General features: G+C 32.5%; 1 protein-coding gene across 6 annotated transcripts; it reads left to right on the top strand.

Moving 5' to 3' along the window:
- Positions 1–429: 429 nt before the first annotated feature.
- On the top strand, positions 430–8,052 carry LOC149169036 (GDP-L-galactose phosphorylase 1-like). 6 transcript variants are annotated; one of them, XM_089428528.1, is made up of 9 exons: positions 430–1,457; positions 4,921–5,039; positions 5,159–5,218; positions 5,419–5,655; positions 5,754–5,939; positions 6,149–6,403; positions 6,562–6,834; positions 7,298–7,367; positions 7,667–8,052. In XM_089428528.1, coding segments are annotated over exons 1-9 (1,305 nt in total). In that variant the 5' UTR covers positions 430–1,354; the 3' UTR covers positions 7,669–8,052. The 6 variants fall into 6 exon arrangements, 4 of the variants coding, with proteins under 4 accessions (XP_089284654.1, XP_089284651.1, XP_089284655.1 ...); XM_089428525.1 differs by having other exon boundaries at positions 7,298–7,372; XR_016259771.1 differs by having other exon boundaries at positions 439–1,457; positions 6,562–6,992.
- The last annotated feature ends 12,053 nt before the right edge of the window (positions 8,053–20,105 follow it).

Raw genomic sequence — 20,105 nt, 5'->3', positions numbered from 1 at the left:
CAATATTTACATCTTGAAATCAACAAAATCTCTTCATATTTTTTAATAATTTAATATAATTATAATTTTGAAAAAAAAATAGTTTAAAAATTCAAATGCATATAATATTGTTTTAAATATATATTAAAAAAATGCATATAATATATTATAATACACTAAAAAATGGATAATAATAATAATTATAATTTTGAAAGAAATAAATTAGTTTATATGATATTGTTTTAAATATATATTAAAAATTATATAATAAAAATATTATATATATATATATAAAATAACTATTACATGGATAATAATCCCAAGTTACAAATAACTTATAAAATAGAATATCCAAACCACCGACATTGTTAACATCAAGAAAAGAGAAAACGTCAACTCAGCAACTGCAATTCAACCAACTCCAAACTTCAGAAATAATGCAACTAAACTGGTTAGGGCCCTTGGGCCCCTCGCAGTTTTTTCGGAAGAAAGTTTAGGGAAAAAAAAGATGTACGTCGAGAAGGGATTGGCGGAATGACTGAAGAGATACCTCACGGCCTTACATACGTGGTCAGGTCGCTGAGGAATCCATCGCAGACCAGAATATTCCACTGCCAGGGTAGGATTTGACCGGAATACTTAATCCCATTTACCATTTCGGTCGGCCCTGGTATCAGCCTGGGTTCCATGTGACCTTGAAGTAGCCGCCGAGGGAAAAAATTTATCTATAAATAGCGGCGAAAGAATAGCAATCCGCGAAGAAGTGGTTTTGTGGCTCACGTGTGTGCGGCCATCCTTCAATATCTCTTCAGCATTTCGCATATTTTTTAGCAAGATATTCTCATCTCATCCTGAATTTTGTATCTGTGTCTTTACGCGATTCGAAAGCGGGATCTCTTGAGTTTCGAGTTCGGTTATTCTCGGAAGGCAATTCATATACATAGTTTGTGAAAGCAGGGAGGGGATTCAATTTGCTGCAGCTGTGGAGGAAATCTGGATGATAACATCGTGGGGGTTGCTGGCCGAGGTCGAAAATAAGACCTTTACAGGAAAGCCAAGGACTGTCAAGTTGTGGCAACACGGCTATTAAACGCATTTTGCGGTTTCATCTCTATGACAGCAGAAAAATTCTGCGGAGCAGGAACGCTTTTGGTGCACTAGAGGGAACCCCGTCACCGCACGGAGGGAGAGGAGCCCTGCCCTCGGAAGGCGGCAGCCCTTCTGATCTCCTCTTTCTGGCAGGAGGTGGCCGTGACCAAGCCCTTTGCTGCCTCGCCCATCCATTTCTTCTGAGCAAAGGAGGAATAATTTGGGAGAGGTAGAGGTCGTTTAGCTTAATTTAGGCGTCAATTAGTCGCTTATATTAACTACCACCATGTTGACCATAAAGAGGTGCCCTACTATTCTATCTAACTACCAGGAGGGCTCTAAAGGGCTTGGCTGTGGCCGCAACTGTTTAGGCCAATGCTGTGTTCCAGGTAAAATTCATATGACTTACGCCCCCTTCTATAATTTAAAATTCACTTTTTGTTTTCTTAAAGAAAATAATTCCGTGCTTATGCTTTTCCTTTTGTATGTTAGTGGTTTTTAGTTAGGATTCTTATTGACGTATTTGTAAGGTGGCTTGTGTTTATCGAAGAATTGTTTCTGGTAGCTAGCTTTTCAGTAAAAAAATTGCCCAAAATTTGTGCTCTGGCAGTTCAGTTTTCCTATTGTTCACTGGACGGTGTAATTTATTGGCAATTCACTTTTTATGTTGTTGTCTGAAGGGTGTAATTTATGTTTCCTTACCCACTTTTTCTTAAAATGCCATTTTTATTCCCTGTCAACTTTATTTTTATTTTTATTATTTAGTTATTTTTTTACAGAAGGATCCTCCTTTTCCCATTTTTGTCAAAATGGTAACTTTTAATAATATTTTTTTCCAAGGAAAACATTCCCATTTAGCTATATTATTTAGATGGAAAGTGGCCCAACAGCTAGCTACAATAACAGTTTGGCCTAGTGGGACTTGGCCAAACTCAAACCTCAACCATATGAGAATGTACCTTTTTTCAGTTGGTGGCTTTTGCAAAACCTATTTATTTACTCAGAGTTGTCAATGATGGCAGCAGATTTTATATTTGGGATGCAAATTCTGAAAATGTGCAGATTTGTTCATGAAGTTTGTTGATTTGCAATGCTGATTTTGAGGTTGGTGGATTTTATTGGGGCATTTAACTTGTCAATTTTATGGAACACAAACACTATATTCTTGGATACTGTTTTATGAATCACATTTATTCAGAAAACCATCTTAACAATACTGTACATGTGTTTGTGACAAAAAAAAAAATACTATACAGTACTACATGTGTTTGTGATGAAAAAAAGTCACAAAAGGATGTTTTATTTCAATATATTTGGCTATTGATTGTACAGGTTAGATTCCAACATCTTTGTGGTTAGTTTTGCTTTGAGATTTCAGTTTGCTATTTACTTTTGCATATTCCATGTAATTGGGTGCTCCGATACCATTTTGTAACACACTCTTTGATCTGACACCCAAATGTAATGTACATACTGTTCGGTACCTCAAGATTTCACGATCTTGAAGCAATTTTGAGTTTGATACCGTATGAAATAAAAACAAGAAGCATGCATAACAAACACACACAGCATGTATTCATGAAAATGTGTGTGTAAAAGAGATATCTTATGCAATGCACAACATTGAAAATATATACTTTGCATTAAACAATGAACAAGTACAGAATAAAAACATAGCATGAATATAACATGAATATAATACGTAGAGAACACTTGTCTTTATCAAATGACCACACCGACTAGCCTAGCTGCAGACATCAAACATACCACACAACTATAAGCTTTGTTGCACAATAACTTTCTACAACAGGTCACCCCTGGGCCGAGGCTATGAATCCGGGCTGAGGCTATGAATCCACAAGGATGGGTGCCTAGGCCAACACTAATCTCACACAAACAGTCAAATTTTCATGCTATTACAATCTACTCAATCACACAACAATCCTAGATTCCCAACTTATCAGCTCTTTTTCCCTTCCAACCTGTGCAACCCAAAGAAAATAAGCCCCTTCTTTGCAATATAGTCTCTCAAGCTCTTCGACTTCTTTCCATGACTCCACTTGAACAATTTTTCGTCAAATACCAATCCTTCTATGCACATAAGCATCCTTACATTGCTAGAAATAACTAGACTTCTAATATAAGCCAACTAGCAGTGGCTCTCTACAATGGAAATCTTTTCTTCTCCCCAAAACACAAGAACAAGAATAAATGAGAAAGAAAGCATGATGAATAGCCCCCCTTTACCACAATGCGCCATGTGTCTTTTCCAGGAAGCTCATGTAACTCCTTTTCCAACTAATTCCATAATTGGTTTAATAAAATAATTATAATTTGGTCTAGTCCTTTTAGACCCCATGAATCTATCCTTGTTTGTCTGTAGCTAGTGATATAGCTAGACCCCATGAATCTATCTCTAGCTTTTCATCATGTACAAACATACATTATTAATTCGAGGATCAAAATTGGGGTATTATCAATGTTCGATGGGCATATTTCTCCAAGGTGGGGAGTGCACCTTCTCGTTTCCCACTCTACAGGGAATGCTCAGGGAAACATTTTCCCATGTCCTTATTTGGTGGAAACTCAAGAAACACATGGGGAAACATTTCATTGATGTAGGGAATGCATTTTCCTAGAGGTGGTGGGGTGTCTTGGTGTGCCTTCCCCTTCCCCCAAAAGGGCCCTAGATTTTTTGTTGAACAACCCTTTAAAATAAAACAAAGATATGGGATAGAGTTTTGGGGATCTTGTGACCTTGGTAATCAATGGCAATATTAACATTAAATTTTTAAAGTAAGAATGTCACTTAAATTTTTAACTTTTTAAAGTAAGAATGTCACTTAAATTTTTAACTTTACTGTAAAATGTTTTAGAATGTTTGAGAGTGGTTCCAACTTCCAACCTCATTGGGCTTTATATGGAGAAAGTAACTTGTGATATTCCATTCAAAATTTGGCAGAATTAATAGCTTTTAGAATTGGCAAGGTTATAGTGTTTCCATTGGATTGCATAATGATGAATTTGCAGAGAATGAATTGTTATTATTGGGATTTTATCATTATCATATTTATTTTTATAATTTTAGAGACAAGCACCTCTATGCCAGGGGCCTTGGTGTCCCCCTGTCCTCCCTGAATTTCCCTAAAATTTAGGTCTGCTCTCACTTTTCCCCTTGTGCATCTCCCCTCTCCTGTGCTTCCGCATCTCGGAAACTTGGTGGAACATAGGGAATTATAGTTCCCCATTCTGGAAACTGTGGAACATAGGGTATTATAGTTCTTGTTAGAAGCTAGTTTGCTAAGGCTTAATTTTTGTATGGACCTTTTTGTGCACTTGGTTTGTTGTTTGGTTACTTTTTTTTTTGAACTAGTTTCCTTTATTATTACGGGGAACTATTAGCACCATTCAATTAAGTTGCCTTCAGCTAAGCAGTGGCAGGGATATCTAGTCTGTCAAAGTTGTCTTGGATTTTCACCTGGCCCCAACTGCTGTTGCGATGCACTAGCGTGCTTGGTAGGACTTGAACACTACTTGGAGCTACATTAGTTACCCCTTCCACTGACTCGGCAATTCACCATTGACATGGTTATATTTTGGATTTTACTTTCTGAGACCCTCTGTTTTGTACTTTCAAATCTCTGACCTTGTCGTCTGAAATTTCAATCTGTGGCTTAAGTTTGAGTTTTGGGGTATTAATGCCTTAAAGGATCGTTTTGCTTCACTTTTTTGTCTTTGTAATGTAATGCATTCTTAAATGCAAGCCTATTTAAATCAGACTAGCAAATTCCCAACACACTCGCATGACTACTGCTTTTGATCAGTAATTTTGATAGTCACATTTGATTCCAGGCTCTAAGTTGCCTCTGTATACCTTCAAGAGAAGGTATACTATTTCTGGAGAGAAAGATGCAGATAAAGATGCTGAGGTGGCACATATCCCTTTCCTCGACTCTCTGCTTCTTGGCGAGGTGAAAATCTTTTTCTTATTTTTGGTTTTTTGACTTTGTGGTTAAAAGATTATATGAGTATTCCCTTCTAAGAAAGATGTACCAATCTTGATATCTTATTTTCCACGGTGAGTTTCCAGTGGGAGGAAAGGATGCAGAGGGGTCTGTTCCGGTATGATGTCACTACTTGTGAAACCAAGGTTGGAATTATTTTCAAACCATTATTCAGTTATCGGTTGTTTAAACAAAACTCTTTATAAAATATTCTTAACAGTTGATTCTATCTTTAAGGTATGTTTACTTGTTCCAATTTGGATGTGCCGTTTAATGTGATATTTAGGACATGTTTTAATATGAATTATACCTGCAAATTGCGTGTGGTATGTCGGAATGGTTGCAGGTCATCCCTGGCAATTATGGTTTCATTGCTCAGCTGAATGAAGGGCGTCATCTTAAGAAACGTCCTACTGAATTTCAAGTGGACAAGGTGTTGCAGGGCTTTGACCCCAGTAAATTCAACTTCACCAAAGTAGGCCAGGAAGAGGTGCTCTTCCGTTTTGAAGAAAGTGAGGAAAACAAATTTCAGTACTTGGAAAAGGCCCCTGTCTTGGACAGTCCAAACGTGATTGCTATCAATGTAAGTGGAATCAATGATAATGGCAGCACTTCTTGCAGTGTTTGAGGTTTTTGAATGTTGAAAGATGATGTCCATTGATCATCTTTGTTTTATTGCAGGTGAGCCCAATTGAATATGGGCACGTGCTTCTCGTGCCAAGAGTATTGGACTGCTTGCCCCAACGCATTGACCATGATAGCTTATTGTTAGCATTGCATTTGGCTGCTGAGGCTGGCAACCCATCTTTTCGTCTTGGGTACAATAGCCTCGGAGCATTTGCAACTATAAACCATTTGCACTTCCAGGTAAGACCACGCTTTTCTTTACAATATTTGACTATTTGTTCTATGAATGTTTATATGCACCTTTTGAACAGAGAGAAGAGGACTTTAAAGAAGACATTGTTATCACTTCTTTGCCTTCAATAACTAATTTTAGACTGCAGAAGTATGCTTTATGACTTTGATAACTGAAAATGTTGCAAATTGGCATGATGAATCCAATGCTCTGGCAGGCTTATTATTTGGCCCTCCCTTTTCCTGTTGAAAAAGCACCTACAAAAAGAGCACCATGGAAGTCTGAGAAAGGTGGGATCAAGATATTTGAACTCTGTAACTATCCTGTGAGAGGCATTGTTTTTGAAGGGGGTAATACTTTAGACAACCTCTCCAATGCTGTTGGCAATGCATGCATCTGCCTTCAAGATAACAACATACCATACAATGTGCTCATTGCAGATTGTGGCAAAAGGGTTTTTCTGTTTCCTCAGGTATAGTGCAGTAGCATATTACCATAGTACCAACATTTGTTGCTTCCTCTTGCAATGGTAGTAGATTGATGGTGATTTGGAGACATTCATGTTTACTTTGGTGAAGTTTAGAGTTTCTTGGTATGCTTCTAAAAATCTTGAGATGTTTCTGTAACTAGTGCTATGCAGAAAAACAAGCTTTGGGAGAAGTGGACCAAGAGATATTAGACACTCAAGTTAATCCTGCTGTGTGGGAAATTAGTGGACACATTGTTTTGAAGAGGAAGCAGGACTTTGACAGGGCTTCTGAGGACTATGCATGTAAATTACTCGCTGAAGTCTCTTTGTCAGAGGAAAGATTTGAAGAGGTTAAAGATTATATTTTGGAAGCAGTAGCTACTGGGGAAGTGCAAACAAAAGAAGAGGAGAGAGCTGATATTGTGGAAGATGAGGTTCCTGTCTACGATTCCTTGAAGATTAACCATAATACTCCTATGCATATGAATGAAGGACACCCTATCTTCCCATGACTGAACTATTTACTACTGGTTTTCAAAATTATCATATGAGCAGTATCTATCTATATGCTACGTATCTCTTATAAATGCAGGTTGGACATATATATTATATATATCTATTCGTAGACAATATGATATATGTATAATACTTATGTTTTCTGCTTGTCATCTTTATAATACTAGGATGGCCCGTGCTCCGGTGAGCGGACCATTTACTGTGTTATGGAAAGTGAAAAACTATTATATTACCAGTATATATGTGCTATATATTTCATATAAATTGCTTGTTGGATATAAAATATCGTTATTATATGTTTTCAGCTTGTGTTCTTTATATATAATGGTATGGGAATTTAGTAATTCGATGTTGCTTATGTTAGACTTGTTATGGGCTCAGATATGTTGCTGGGAATTTGAATTATTTGCAATGCTGTCTATGTTGCGGTATCAACAAATTTCAAATTTGTGTAAAGTATCTCTGTGGTCTTTGGCTTTCAATGTTTTGGTATCAACAAATTTGTGTAGAGTATCTGTGTGGTATTTCGCTTTCAATGTTTGGAGCAATACACACTCTTTTTATTTATTTTTACATTCCGTTTCTTTTTCCCTTTCTGGGGTTAGAGGAACCTTGTATTTTATATTTAAAGAGGTCATCTTGTTCGTTCATTTCTTGAAAAGATGATATGCTTATTTTCTTAAAGCCCTATATCCTTACAAGTACCACAACTAATGCTACTCTAATCTGTGTGATGTTCATGTATTACAGAAATTTCTATGAACTTGCATTAATATAATGAAATTGGAGAGCAAGAAAAAATCTGCACCTCTTTACAGACGGAAGATTCAAATTCTGTTTGAAGGCAAATATTCGATTAGTCTATTCTTGCAAATTGTAGAACAAGTGGCAGGTGAGCCCAAGTTTAGTCAATCCAAGCTTTAGAAAGAACGTTGGTAAGTGTGGAAGCTGAGAAAAAGTTTAATATTTTTCCTTCCCGTCGGAAGACGGAATTGTTTTTGACATTGTTTAAACTTATTATTCATTTGGTTTGTATTTAAATTTGATTTGTTTTGTAACTTAATACTAAATGATAGCAACCAAGTTGCAGTATATAGAACCTTTTAATACATAAGATTAGGTTTGATATGTTTCAATTTAGTGCAACATCATATCAGGTAACCTCCTGTCACAATTAGATCAAAGGAGGTTTTGTTAGATATTGAAATATTTCATAATTTTTAGGAGTAATTGGAATAAAACAGTTTTTTTGATTTTGTATTATAACTAGTTTAGATCTATCTAACTCGGGATCTATTTATTATAAATTAATATTTTTAAATATTATAACTTTGAGGCTGAAATATTTGTCTTTAAATATTTTAATATATCTATAGGATATGGTTTTTCCTTTTAAAGATTACAAATATTTAATCAAGTAAAAGATTAAAAGATTTTGGAGCCGAATTTTCAATTCTGTGTTAAATTATATTGTAGTTTTTTAATATATTTATATGGTTATTTCATTTTTGTTTTGGGCTGACATTCATTTTTTTTATTATTTAATTGGAGATGAGGCATACTTACATAGCCCCTCTAACTGGGTTGTAGAATGTGCCCACAATGATATTGTAATATTTCATAATTTTCTTGGTCAATGGTTATGTTGGATTGAAACCAATGTTTTGTTTATGGTCTGTGAATTTATTTCAAGATTATGGATTGTATTTATTATAGTTAATATCAGGGAAAATATGAGAAAACAAAAATAATAATTTGTTTGTTTGTTTTTTTTTTAATTTTTAGTTTTTTAATTTCTAAATTAATAACAGCTTCAAACAAATGCATTGTTATATAAATATGAAAATAAAATTAATTAATTAAATGTATAAGATGTTAAGTGGTGTATTAGATATCAATATTGAAATATGATATTCGTCCTAAGCCTTGATAAGATAATACAAATCACATTAAAACAAAATAAACGTATTTAATGATATGATTAAGATATTGTAAGTATAATCATAATGCATTATTATATGAGTGATCTCCCTTACCCTTTTATGTTCAAAGGTCATTCGTAGCACTTTTCCTTTATAAACAATGGGTGGATGTGTTGAGGCTAAGCCTAAAGTGGAAGATACAATTCTTGTGCTTGAAGTGGCTTATCTTCCAACTCTTCCCCTAGTTGATGATCTCTATGGAGGTAGCATCATTGGTTGTGAGGCACTCATAATGACCTACTCTTGCTCCAAATATGTTTTTCTTGGGAGTGGAATATCTTCTGATACCTCATCCAACTCATCAACATCATGTTCCAACCAATTAGGTGCCTCCTCCATGATAGGATTCGTGTTCTTTATCGTCTATTGACTTTTGGTGTAAATGGCATTCGTATTGGGTACTTTGTCAATTTGCTTCACCCATGGGCAAGAATGGTAGTAGACATAGACCATGTCATTAAGATGGTGGACCTCTAATCTATATGAGTAGTCATTTCTTATTCAAAGAATGATGTTCTATGGGCATAAATTAAAATTAATGAAATTATAAATAAATAAATTTCTAATTAAAACATTTCTAACTTGCATTTTTTGGAGTGTATTTTTTCAAAGGGACTCTAGTTCTAGTCACCATCTACAAGTTTGACTAAGCGCCTGAATGTGAAGCTTTTGTAACCATATGACTCCTTTGCTATAATTTCCCACCAAACATCGCCAACAGATAAGTAGAAAAGAAAGACAACAAATTATATAATCAACAAATAACAAATAAATACAAAGGATTGAAATTTGAAAGTTCGAAACAAATTAAACGTGTCTTGTAAAAAGGAAAGTTAAAAAAAATCCAAAACGCTGCTTATTAAGGTAAGATATCAGTGGGGGCAATCATTTCCATCATCTTGTGATAATATCAAAACATCAAATTATCACAATACATATAGGGATGATATCACCTCATCATAGTTTGGTAATTTTATTGTGATAGTGGCAATATTATCATAGTTTATGTAATACTAATTAAAATCAGTATGTAAATCTAAAACAATAAATATTTCAAAATAGAATATAGATTAGGAAATAAAATGTCAACAATAGTGCATTAAAGAATATTAAATGTATATAACATCACTGAAAAAATAATAATGTTAGTTAATTTGTTCAAAATAATTTTAAATAAATAAATGAGTAAAACTTAACTTGATCTAAATTGTCGCTGAATTCCAAACTAGAATATAATAGAATTATATTTCTATGCTCCAAATATATTCTTCGGATCACTTTGGTTTTGACTACTGAAAATTTTATAATATTTACCTTTACAAGTCCCTCCAAAGATTTTAAATATGCAACTGTCTAATTTTGTGGTAAACCATCTTCTAACTTACTAAATTTAGTAATGAAGAATTTGAATTTTAAGTATAAAATGTATTTATTTTTGTGTGTGATTTTTAATATGGTAGATCATATTTTTATCTATATTTCATCCAAAAACATCAATATTGTAATGTTTGTAATCTAAATCTATACATAAAAAATTTAAACAAATTTTCTATAAGAATTATGAAAATTTAACATCTCAAAGGATAAATAAACACAATGCATTGGTACCAATGGATGCAATCAATTTCCTTTAAAAAAACATTCACAACAATTTAGTTAAAACATCCTTGTTAAGTAGCCACAAAGTCTAATGAATACACCATTACAAGCTCATAACTTGATAGCCATTATATATTTTAACTAGTACAACATGTTATGAACTTGTTTCAAATGTGTTGCACAACCTTTGAAGCATACCTTATCAATACTTGTATTAGCTCACTACTACATATGGTGTATAAGTTTGATGGGTAGTTTCGATGATACAGATAAATTCGGTAATATCGTTGGAAATTATTAAATAATTACTAAACCTTTGTTATCTTTTATCCTTGTGCTTCAACGTTTATCGGATTTCTAATTACACCCAATTGTCACTGGACTTTCAACTCATATTCGATGAATTGCTAGGGACATGTGGTGCCCCGTCGTGAGCCATTAGTGCCCTAAAGTTAACTGAAAGTATGAAGAAACAAAGTTTAGACTCCATAGCTAGAGCCTCTGGAGGTCATTCTAAGAGGAACATGCACAATATAGGTAGATCCAAGAAATGTAAATTGGAAATAGACAATGAGCAATATTTCTCACAATCTATTGGATTTGGATTTGTTTTATCTCCTAACATTTGAGATTGATGGAAAACAATGATCACCATGCAATAAGCTTATTTTTAGACATCAGTGGATTTCAAGTGACAAGTTAGTTAATCCAACCAACTAGGTTGTATGATGGTTGGTGTTGCCGATGCCACCTAGAGTTGTTGGACTAACTGGGTCAAGGTATGAAGATACAATAGTCCATGGCATTATAAGGGCCCTCCATTAATTTTCCATTGCATCAACTTCTTGAAGTGAGACAAGTCCAGCCAAATGGGCATTGATGGAGTTTTATTGAGGTATACGATATATATCATGGCAATGTTCTCATAATAAGCCTATGATAACTCATGGTGAACATATACCAAGTTGTATTTAATTATTCACATACCTAACTCAAGTGTTTGTTCTACAACACATCATCGACCATTAACTATCACTTCTGCTACTCTTTTCCTACCTAGCGGTGCATAACCATACCACACTGCCATATCTTCCATTAGACGATTTAGTGCACTATCAAGCTTGTGCCACCCTTTACCATTCTTTTTGCACCACCGTATATTGTGAAGTTAGTGACTAGATAAAACACATTTTTGAGTATCAATTGGGTTAGCTAAATGGCACCAAGAAGGTGGAGTGTGACTCAAGTAAGCACAATAAGAGTGTGCCTCAAGCAAAGAGATAGAAAAGGAGAGGCTTTTTAGAGAGACCTTAGGAGAAATCTTCGAAGATGAGAAAAATCTAGAGTTTTTCTTACACTTTGTTCAATTTTCTAATGGGGACTCTCATTGTGATGTTTGTCATGTAATCATCCTATTATTATGAGTAATCAATGGAATACCATTATTGTTTTGACTCAACTTGTTTTATATGTGATGCTTGCGATCTTTAGTATTAAAGATTCACAATCTTTAAGAGATATTAAATGTATCTTTATAATAATGTCTAGATTATGAATATTTTGTTTTTAAGACATCTCTATGACTTTATGACATAAATCCACAACCTAAAGGTTTTGCAATTCCTATAAGCTTTAATTATGCACAAATAACCATACGAATCAACATTCAACCTTTTCCTTAAGAAAAAATGAGCAATAATGATTATGTATGTTTCAAGTTCATAAGTAACCATCACATAAGATTATCCGATGGTGTAGTGACCCAACCCCTATAGATCATTACGACAAACTAAGAATAGCAGAGAAGATGAAAGGTTGTACAAACCAGCATATTTTTCAAACAACTAATCCAAGATCAGTACCTTAACTTTTTCATGAAGATATCATATTGAGAATGTTTGAAAAATGGTGGGAAATCTAGGCAGCGACTATCTCTCTTGTGCGAGGGTAATGCGGAAAGAGTTAAGATTTCACTGTTTTGAATTTTTTTTGTTAAATCAAAAAACCAATATTAATGGAGATATCAATATTTTTTACTAAATTTTGTGAAGTGACTAAATGTAGCTTTAACCATTCACGTTAAGATTTTTTTTACAATATAATTTCCTATGTCTATTTAATATCTTCATTATCATAAAACCAATCTATATCCATCTTAACTCCACATCTACCACTCTTAGAGGGATGAAATCTATTTATCCCTCCCAACACTTGGTAGACTGGGAATTAAGATGGATCTAAGCTGATAGAATTTCCCCTTTAAATAGTCTATGCTCACATGAATACCATGGTATTACCATGGGTCAATACCATGGGTTATCATAAACCTGGAGTTTTAAAACTACTATTAGTAATTCATAAAAATTAATAAAATTAATAATTGATTTTTATTTTACTTTTTTATTTTAACCAAGTTAAAATGTTTAAGTCACATTAAATTACAAGATCCATTTTTACTCTTGATCTACCAAGCCCCGGGAGGGATCAAATATTTTTTCACTCTATGTTAGTTTGCATATCATGATATTTGATCGTAAAGATGGATCTATGCTAGTTTAATTCCCCACTTTAAATAGGCTGCATTCCATGTGAATACCATGGGTCAATACCATGTGCCATCTTTATTTTTATTAATACTAATATTAGGGTTAATAATGTTTTTTTGCATGGTATTAATAATTATTTGGCCCATAGGTTTCACCTAAATATAACACATTTTTTGAGTGTTCGTAAATATAAGGTGGCTTATGGAGTAAATATAAAAAATGTTTTATTTATTTACCATACCTATTTATATTTTTATTAATTTACCATACTTTTTTATAAATATGATATTTGGCCCATAGGATTCAATTAAATAAAACCTCTTTTTTGAGCCTTCTTAAATAGACATAGGGTTATGGACTAAATATAGAAAGAGGTTTTATTTATTTACCATACCTATAGTTTATTTATATTTTTATTTATTTACCATACCTTTGAAGTATAAAAAGAGGTTTTATTTATTTTCCATACTTCCACTTTATTTATATTTTTATTTATTTACATGCTTGCGTGTTCATAAATATAAGGTGACATATGGAGTAAACATTAAAATATGTTTTATTTTATTTACCATACCTCTCATTTATTTATATTTTTATTAATTTACCATACCTCTTTTATAAATATGGTATTTGGCCCATAGGATTCATTTAAATGAAACCTCGTTTTTTAGCCTTCTTAAATAGAAAGAGGGTTATGGACTAAATATAAAAAGAGGTTTTATTTATTTACCATACCTCTAGTTTATTTCTATTTTTATTTATTTACCATACCTTTGGAGTAAGTATAAAAAGAGCTTTTATTTATTTACCATACCTCCACTGTATTTATATTTTTATTTATAACTATCATAAATACATTTTCTTGAAAATGAGGGCGAATGGAAGATTGTAACTCCTAATTTCAAGGGCTAAATTTTTTTTTTTTTCCCTCTCCCTTAAAATAAGGTGGGCTAAGCTCCTTATCTAATTTTTTTATAAAATAAATTTGAGGCGATTTGTAACAATGTACTACCATAAAAAATATTCGCCCAATAAAAATATAAAACCCCTTAATTTAGCCCAAGGGCGAAAATTCGCCCCTAAAATTTTCCATGTTTATGATTCATGTAAATTTGAAGGAAAACCTACCTTAGAGTAAAATGCATGCCCTAGTCTCAATTTCGACCCAAATTGATTAGTTCAACTCATGGAAGGTGTAGTTTGTGATTTTACTCCTATATATAACATTATATTGGCATTGTTAGACAAAAATTGCCTATTGTGCATCAAGGTTAAAAAATTACCTTGAAAAACCAAAGGGTACACTAGGCTACACTAAAATGCAAACCAAAGGGTACACTAGGCTACACTAAGATGCATGCCTATGTCTCAAAACTCATTAAATTTGAGTGTTTCAAGTTGTAAATCATTATTAAAGTAATTTTACATAAGAATATTTATTTAATTTTTCATTTGCAGTTATAAATACTATTGTGCAAAAATAACTTAGAAATGTCTAGTAAAACCATAGAAATGCACAATCTATTTGCAAAAAGTAAGTCAAGGTTGTATTATACCTTGGATTTGCATTTTGAAAGATGTTGACAATGTGGTTGATCATATTATACCTATTCAAGTTAATTTTTCAATTGCAAGTTTAAAAAGAGTTGTTGTGCAAAAGAGACAAAGTTTGCCTTGTAATTTGGAAGGTCAAAATTGTACTAAGTGACCAAATTAAAATGCACCACCAAACTTCCTTGTAACTCAAAAAAATTGTTTTATAAGTTGTAATATGTAGTTAGATATATGGTAAAATTTACGTATGTCCTTTAAAGTGCAATTGAAGAACATGAGAGCTTGCTTTCATGCACCTAGATTTGGGATTTCATATAAATTTGAAGGCAAAATTGCCTTAGAGTAAAATGTGTGCCCAATTTCAATTTTGACCCAAATTGAGTGGTTCGACTTTTAGAAGGTAGAATTTGTGATTTTACAAATGTTTACAACTTGGCATTTTCAAACAAAATATTACTTGCTACACATAAAGGATAAAATTTGCCTTGTAAAACCAAAGCTCCAATTTGTTAAAGTTGGCCATATGAAGGCAATTTGTTTAAATCAGCCTTGTTAAAATGCAGACCAACATAAGCAAGATGCATTCCCAATGGTGAATTTTGTATGATGAGATGATTGATATATAAGCTATTGAGTAATGCATTACTTAAGTTGAGATATGCATTCCTTAATAATAAAATGCATATTCAAAAATGGAAATAATGTATTTTCTGCATCAAATCAGAGCATGTTGTAAAATGCATGCCCCATAGTGAAAAATGCAAGAATTGTGTTATGATTTGCATGATAACTTCCTAAAATCATAATTTTAGGAAAAAATCATGTTAGACGAATTATGCACATTATGTACATTGTCCTTGTGAAATTTTATGAAGACGACGCATTGAAGAAAACACATGCCCTTGACATAATATGAAAATCAGTAATGACATAAACTCTAATTGATTATTCCTTGTACATATGAATGGTTTTCATGGGTAGAATATTTTTAAGTAATGACAATACGTTATGAGATAATGATGCTTGTATAGCATGGCTTATAACAAACTTGAATCCAAGTATGACATGTTATTTGAAACATACTTAGGTATATGACCTAATCACACTTCTTGTAACTTAGATTCAGGGCATGCTTACCATATTTTGTTTTATTGGTTAATCCTGATGAAATTAATTGAGGGTTATGGTACAACCTTCATTAAAGATCAATACAATGAGAGATGTAATCATTTGCTATTTATAATGTTTATGTATAGAAGTATGCTAGTTTAGATACTATGTAGAAACAACTTTATATTATTTTCATAAAAGATTAGTATAAATAGAGAGGTTGTACAACATCCTTCAATCATTTTAATTAAGCATTAACAATTAAAACCAAACATGGTGATTATACTTTGAATTATGTTCTCAAGCAATGCCATTTTCAAATATTGCATAAGCTTAGCATACTAGGTTAACTAAATAGGATTTTATGGGTAACTAACACACTCATGCATCTTTATAATCACAAACCAATATATATTTCAAGCCTTTAATAAATTCTAGGCATAAATCACTCTAATATACAATCTTAGTGTTTACAAAATATCCACTGTTCTATAACTTTAAAATCTCATAGGTTTGCAAATCATAATATACAACAATCAACTTTTATGTGTAAAGTATGCATATGACTTGTATGTTGTTGTGAAAAGAAACTCATATTGTAAACCTTATAAAAATGTTTAACTTGCAGGTGGCATATATAGTATAACTTAAAACATTTTTGTAACCTGCATGCTTATATAACATAGATAACCTATTGGTTTAATGTATATTGTTTTGTGCCATAATTTGGTGAATGGTGATAGATAATATATTAATGATTCTAGAAGTGAAATATTGTGGTTGTAGACTATCGTTGTGTATGAACCTCAAGTAACTTTTAAAGTATTGCAATTTTTGATAAGTAATTATAGACACCCATAGATGTTTATAACCACAAACCACTATATATTTCAATCATTTACATAATTTCAATTTTAACTAGTAGTGAGCTATTTTATTAGTTGGCATGCATTTTTAAAATGTAACTTTCTCTTCGGTAATAAAAATATGATTTTTTGGGGGAAAAATATTAATTAACAATGGCATATGTCCATTAAGACCAAATAAAATGAGTACTATTAATGGATTGGAATTAATTTTCTATCGATAAAAAATATACATTAACAAAAAAAACTATAAAACACCTTGAATTCATTAACTGCATAAAGTAAAATACATTGTCAATTAATTGCCTAAATATTGACATATATTTCATCTTTAAAATGTATTTACAAAGACATTGTATATAAAAAAATGTTATTATGTATCTCTAAGCTACTTTGGATGTTTCTGCAAGTCCTTGTCTTGAGATAAAGAAAATTCAAGGGTCTCTATTTCCTTTTGTAGAGGATTTTGATTGTTTTAGAGTTACAACAAGAACATGTTTTAATTGTTTCTCTAGTTTTTGAATTTTCTTTGTAGATTTTTTTCGATAGGTCTTTTAATTTTCCTTCATCTTCTCCTAGCATTTTCAACTTTTCCACATTCCTCTTATACTTCTCTGGATGTTTCTTTTCATTCCTTTCAAGTTATTTATTGGGGGGCATGTATTACCCAATCCTAACATGGTGAGGTAGTGACAATAAATAACAGTAATGGGCTCATCAAGTACGGTAATTGGAATGAGTACAATTTAAATCACTTAATAAGGAGTATCAATTTACCTCGCATAATTTACTTGCTGCATAGTTGTTGATTGTAGCAATGTAATGTGCTTCATGCATTCTAAAATATCCATGTCCTTTAGTTGGAACTTTTCCTTCCAACTCTATATAAAGGAAAAATCCTTTGTTGTAGCTAGTTTTTACTATGTCATTGTATCAATAATGAGAAAACAAATCTCTCATCAAAACTATATTTTGGAATATGCACATTTAAACTTGGAGATGCTAAATCAAATACCAGAACATGGACATTGCATTGAAGTTCCATATGTTTAGGATGAATTCTTGTTTCCATATCATCATTGTCTATTTCAATATAATTTCCCATATAATAATCCTACTCCTCATCTTCATCCACATATACATGTAGGTATATTAAAATATTTGCAACATTAACTTTATTATGTGTAACTGCACTATCACCAAAGTTTTCCCCACCATCATCTTGACTTTGTACAAGTACTTTCTTTATGGGTTTCTTCATTTTTTATTTCCTGATGTATGTTTTGGGAGGTAGTGTTTGAAAACTAGGTTGATATAAATCAATATTTTTTTGCAGTGTTCCTAGGAAACTAAACTTAATATTCTTCTTTTTACTTTCTTATAGGGCATAATGTAATATTTTAGCCAACAGATGAGGCCCACATCTATGGCCCGATCTTCAACTCAATGAAGGTCCAACCACATGTAGTCACCAAAAATATCATGCTTATGATGATTCATAGTTGTCTTAATGATAAGTTGAATCAAATATTTGTATAGTCCTTGGGGAAGAACATGCATCTTTAAATCATTCTTAGGAACAAATACCTTTTGGCCACAAATTTACTAGCCATCTCAATATTTCCTACATTGGTTTTTTTTAGTCAAAAGTTTCTCCCTCTTTGTGTGGTTTTTTTTTTTTTCTCTTGTAAACAAATGAGGGTTTAGGTAAATCCTTTGGCTGGATACCTTGAATTCCATACTTATCATCATAATTAATTATGGCATCATATATCTCAATTTTGAAATTAAACTATCCAAACATAAAGTCATGAACCTCCACTCTTATCACATTATTTAGCATAGTACATGTTGGACAATTGTTTGTATCACTCCATGTCTCAAAACATAAATATTTTTTATAATGAACCTTTCTCCCTGGGAACCCCTTGTTTCAACTGTTATGCCCATGATAGAGGGAAACCCTTGTTTCACTTGTAGCCATGGTTGTTCAAGTTCAAAGCTAAAATCATGGACAAGAGGTTTACATATCAATGAATGTATATTGTCCCTGTGAAATGCACACTAACAATCGAGGAATGTGCAATAAGGAAACCCTTGCTAGTGAAATGCAAATTTTTCAAAATGGATTTTAGTTATGTTGGTGTATTTTTCTATAAATAACACTTTTACAAAACCTAGCATGCATTTTTATCAGAACATTCACATACATTTGTAGCCTTTATTAACAATAGACATGGATTTTTTAGACTTAATGAAAACTTTGCATTCTTGGTAAAGTTTTGTAAGCACTTGGAATATCAAGTGTTGTAATTAGAATTTGAAAAATAATGTCAACAATGATTGTGTGCATGTACCTATTGGGTGTATCTTGGGTGGTTGGAAGGAATCTTGTTATCCTCCCCACCCAGGTTCAATTCTCACAAGTGACATGTTTGAGTTCATAATGAGTATATTATTGTAATGGCTTTAAGCATTTTTTTTAATTGGTATTCTTCCCTAAAGGGAATTTTAAAAGAAAAATACCAAATATTGCTGACTCTAATACAAACATACACATGCAATCTCAAATTACATGGGTAAGCAAAATACCTTGCATGCATTTGAAATCAATCACAGGTGTGGGAGACCTACAAGTACTTTTAGTTTCTAAGATTCTAAGACTTTCGCATGACTAATTGGCCCTACACTTACGTTTTTTAAGCTCTTGACATGCTTGCATTTCACTATCCAACTTTTAGCTATGTAAGACTTATGCTCTCTCTTGATTTTAACTCCTATATGCATAATGAGGTAGTTATTAAATCCACAATTGCAACATACTTGCAAATAAAGAAATTACAACTATTAAAGGAAAATAATTTACCTTTGTATTCATTATTAAATAAGATTGTAAAAATAGCCTTCAATCATTTTTATTAGCGTTAACAATAAAATACTAGCATAGCCAAATTACCTTGAATTTTGGTATCAAGCAATGCCATTCCAAAAAGTTGCAACAACTCAATATACAAGGTTAAATAGCTTAAGTATTTTTTCAAAAAAATTGACAAACATGGGTTCAAGGTTGTTATAATATATGACATACTAACATGAATCATAAATAATGGATCACCATTCATTTTCATTCATCTTCCTATGAAAATCATTCGTATGGGCCAAGGAAGATCCTTTAAGGTTTAGGCCATCATAGGGTTGCAAAAGATTTCAATGGCGTGCAATTTTATTGTGCAAATGTGCATTTGTCATTAAGAAGGTGTGGATATTCCTCCTTTTCATGTAAACATGTAGCCCATGTACTCAACGTGCATTATCAACTTGAGGTGTGCATTTTTCCCAAACAAGACATGAATTTTCCTCAATACCTTGTTTTCATGTAACTTCATAAGGTTAACATACAATTATCAACATAAGCCATACATATTTTTTCCTAAGGCATGCATTTTTCCTCCTAGGGCATGCATTTCCATGATATCCCTAATATCGTCATTCTGATTTCACCGTTGGGCATGCATTTCCATTTAGCCATCGT

This window comes from Pinus tabuliformis, chromosome 4_2 (assembly GCF_031772625.1).
Source record: "Pinus tabuliformis cultivar Carrire ecotype Pingquan chromosome 4_2, CPIR1, whole genome shotgun sequence".
In the NCBI taxonomy this organism is placed as follows: Eukaryota; Viridiplantae; Streptophyta; class Pinopsida; order Pinales; family Pinaceae; genus Pinus; species Pinus tabuliformis.
Note: the sequence above shows the minus strand (reverse complement) of the source record. Positions and strands in the feature narration are given on the sequence as shown.

Excerpts from the sequence above, each read along its gene's own strand:
- LOC149169036 (XM_089428525.1), top strand. The coding sequence starts at position 1,355 with ATGTTGACCATAAAGAGGTGCCCTACTATTCTATCTAACTACCAGGAG. Across the intron at positions 5,940-6,148 it reads TAAACCATTTGCACTTCCAG|GCTTATTATTTGGCCCTCCC; the intron begins GTAAGACCACGC and ends ATGCTCTGGCAG. Across the intron at positions 6,404-6,561 it reads GGGTTTTTCTGTTTCCTCAG|TGCTATGCAGAAAAACAAGC; the intron begins GTATAGTGCAGT and ends TTCTGTAACTAG.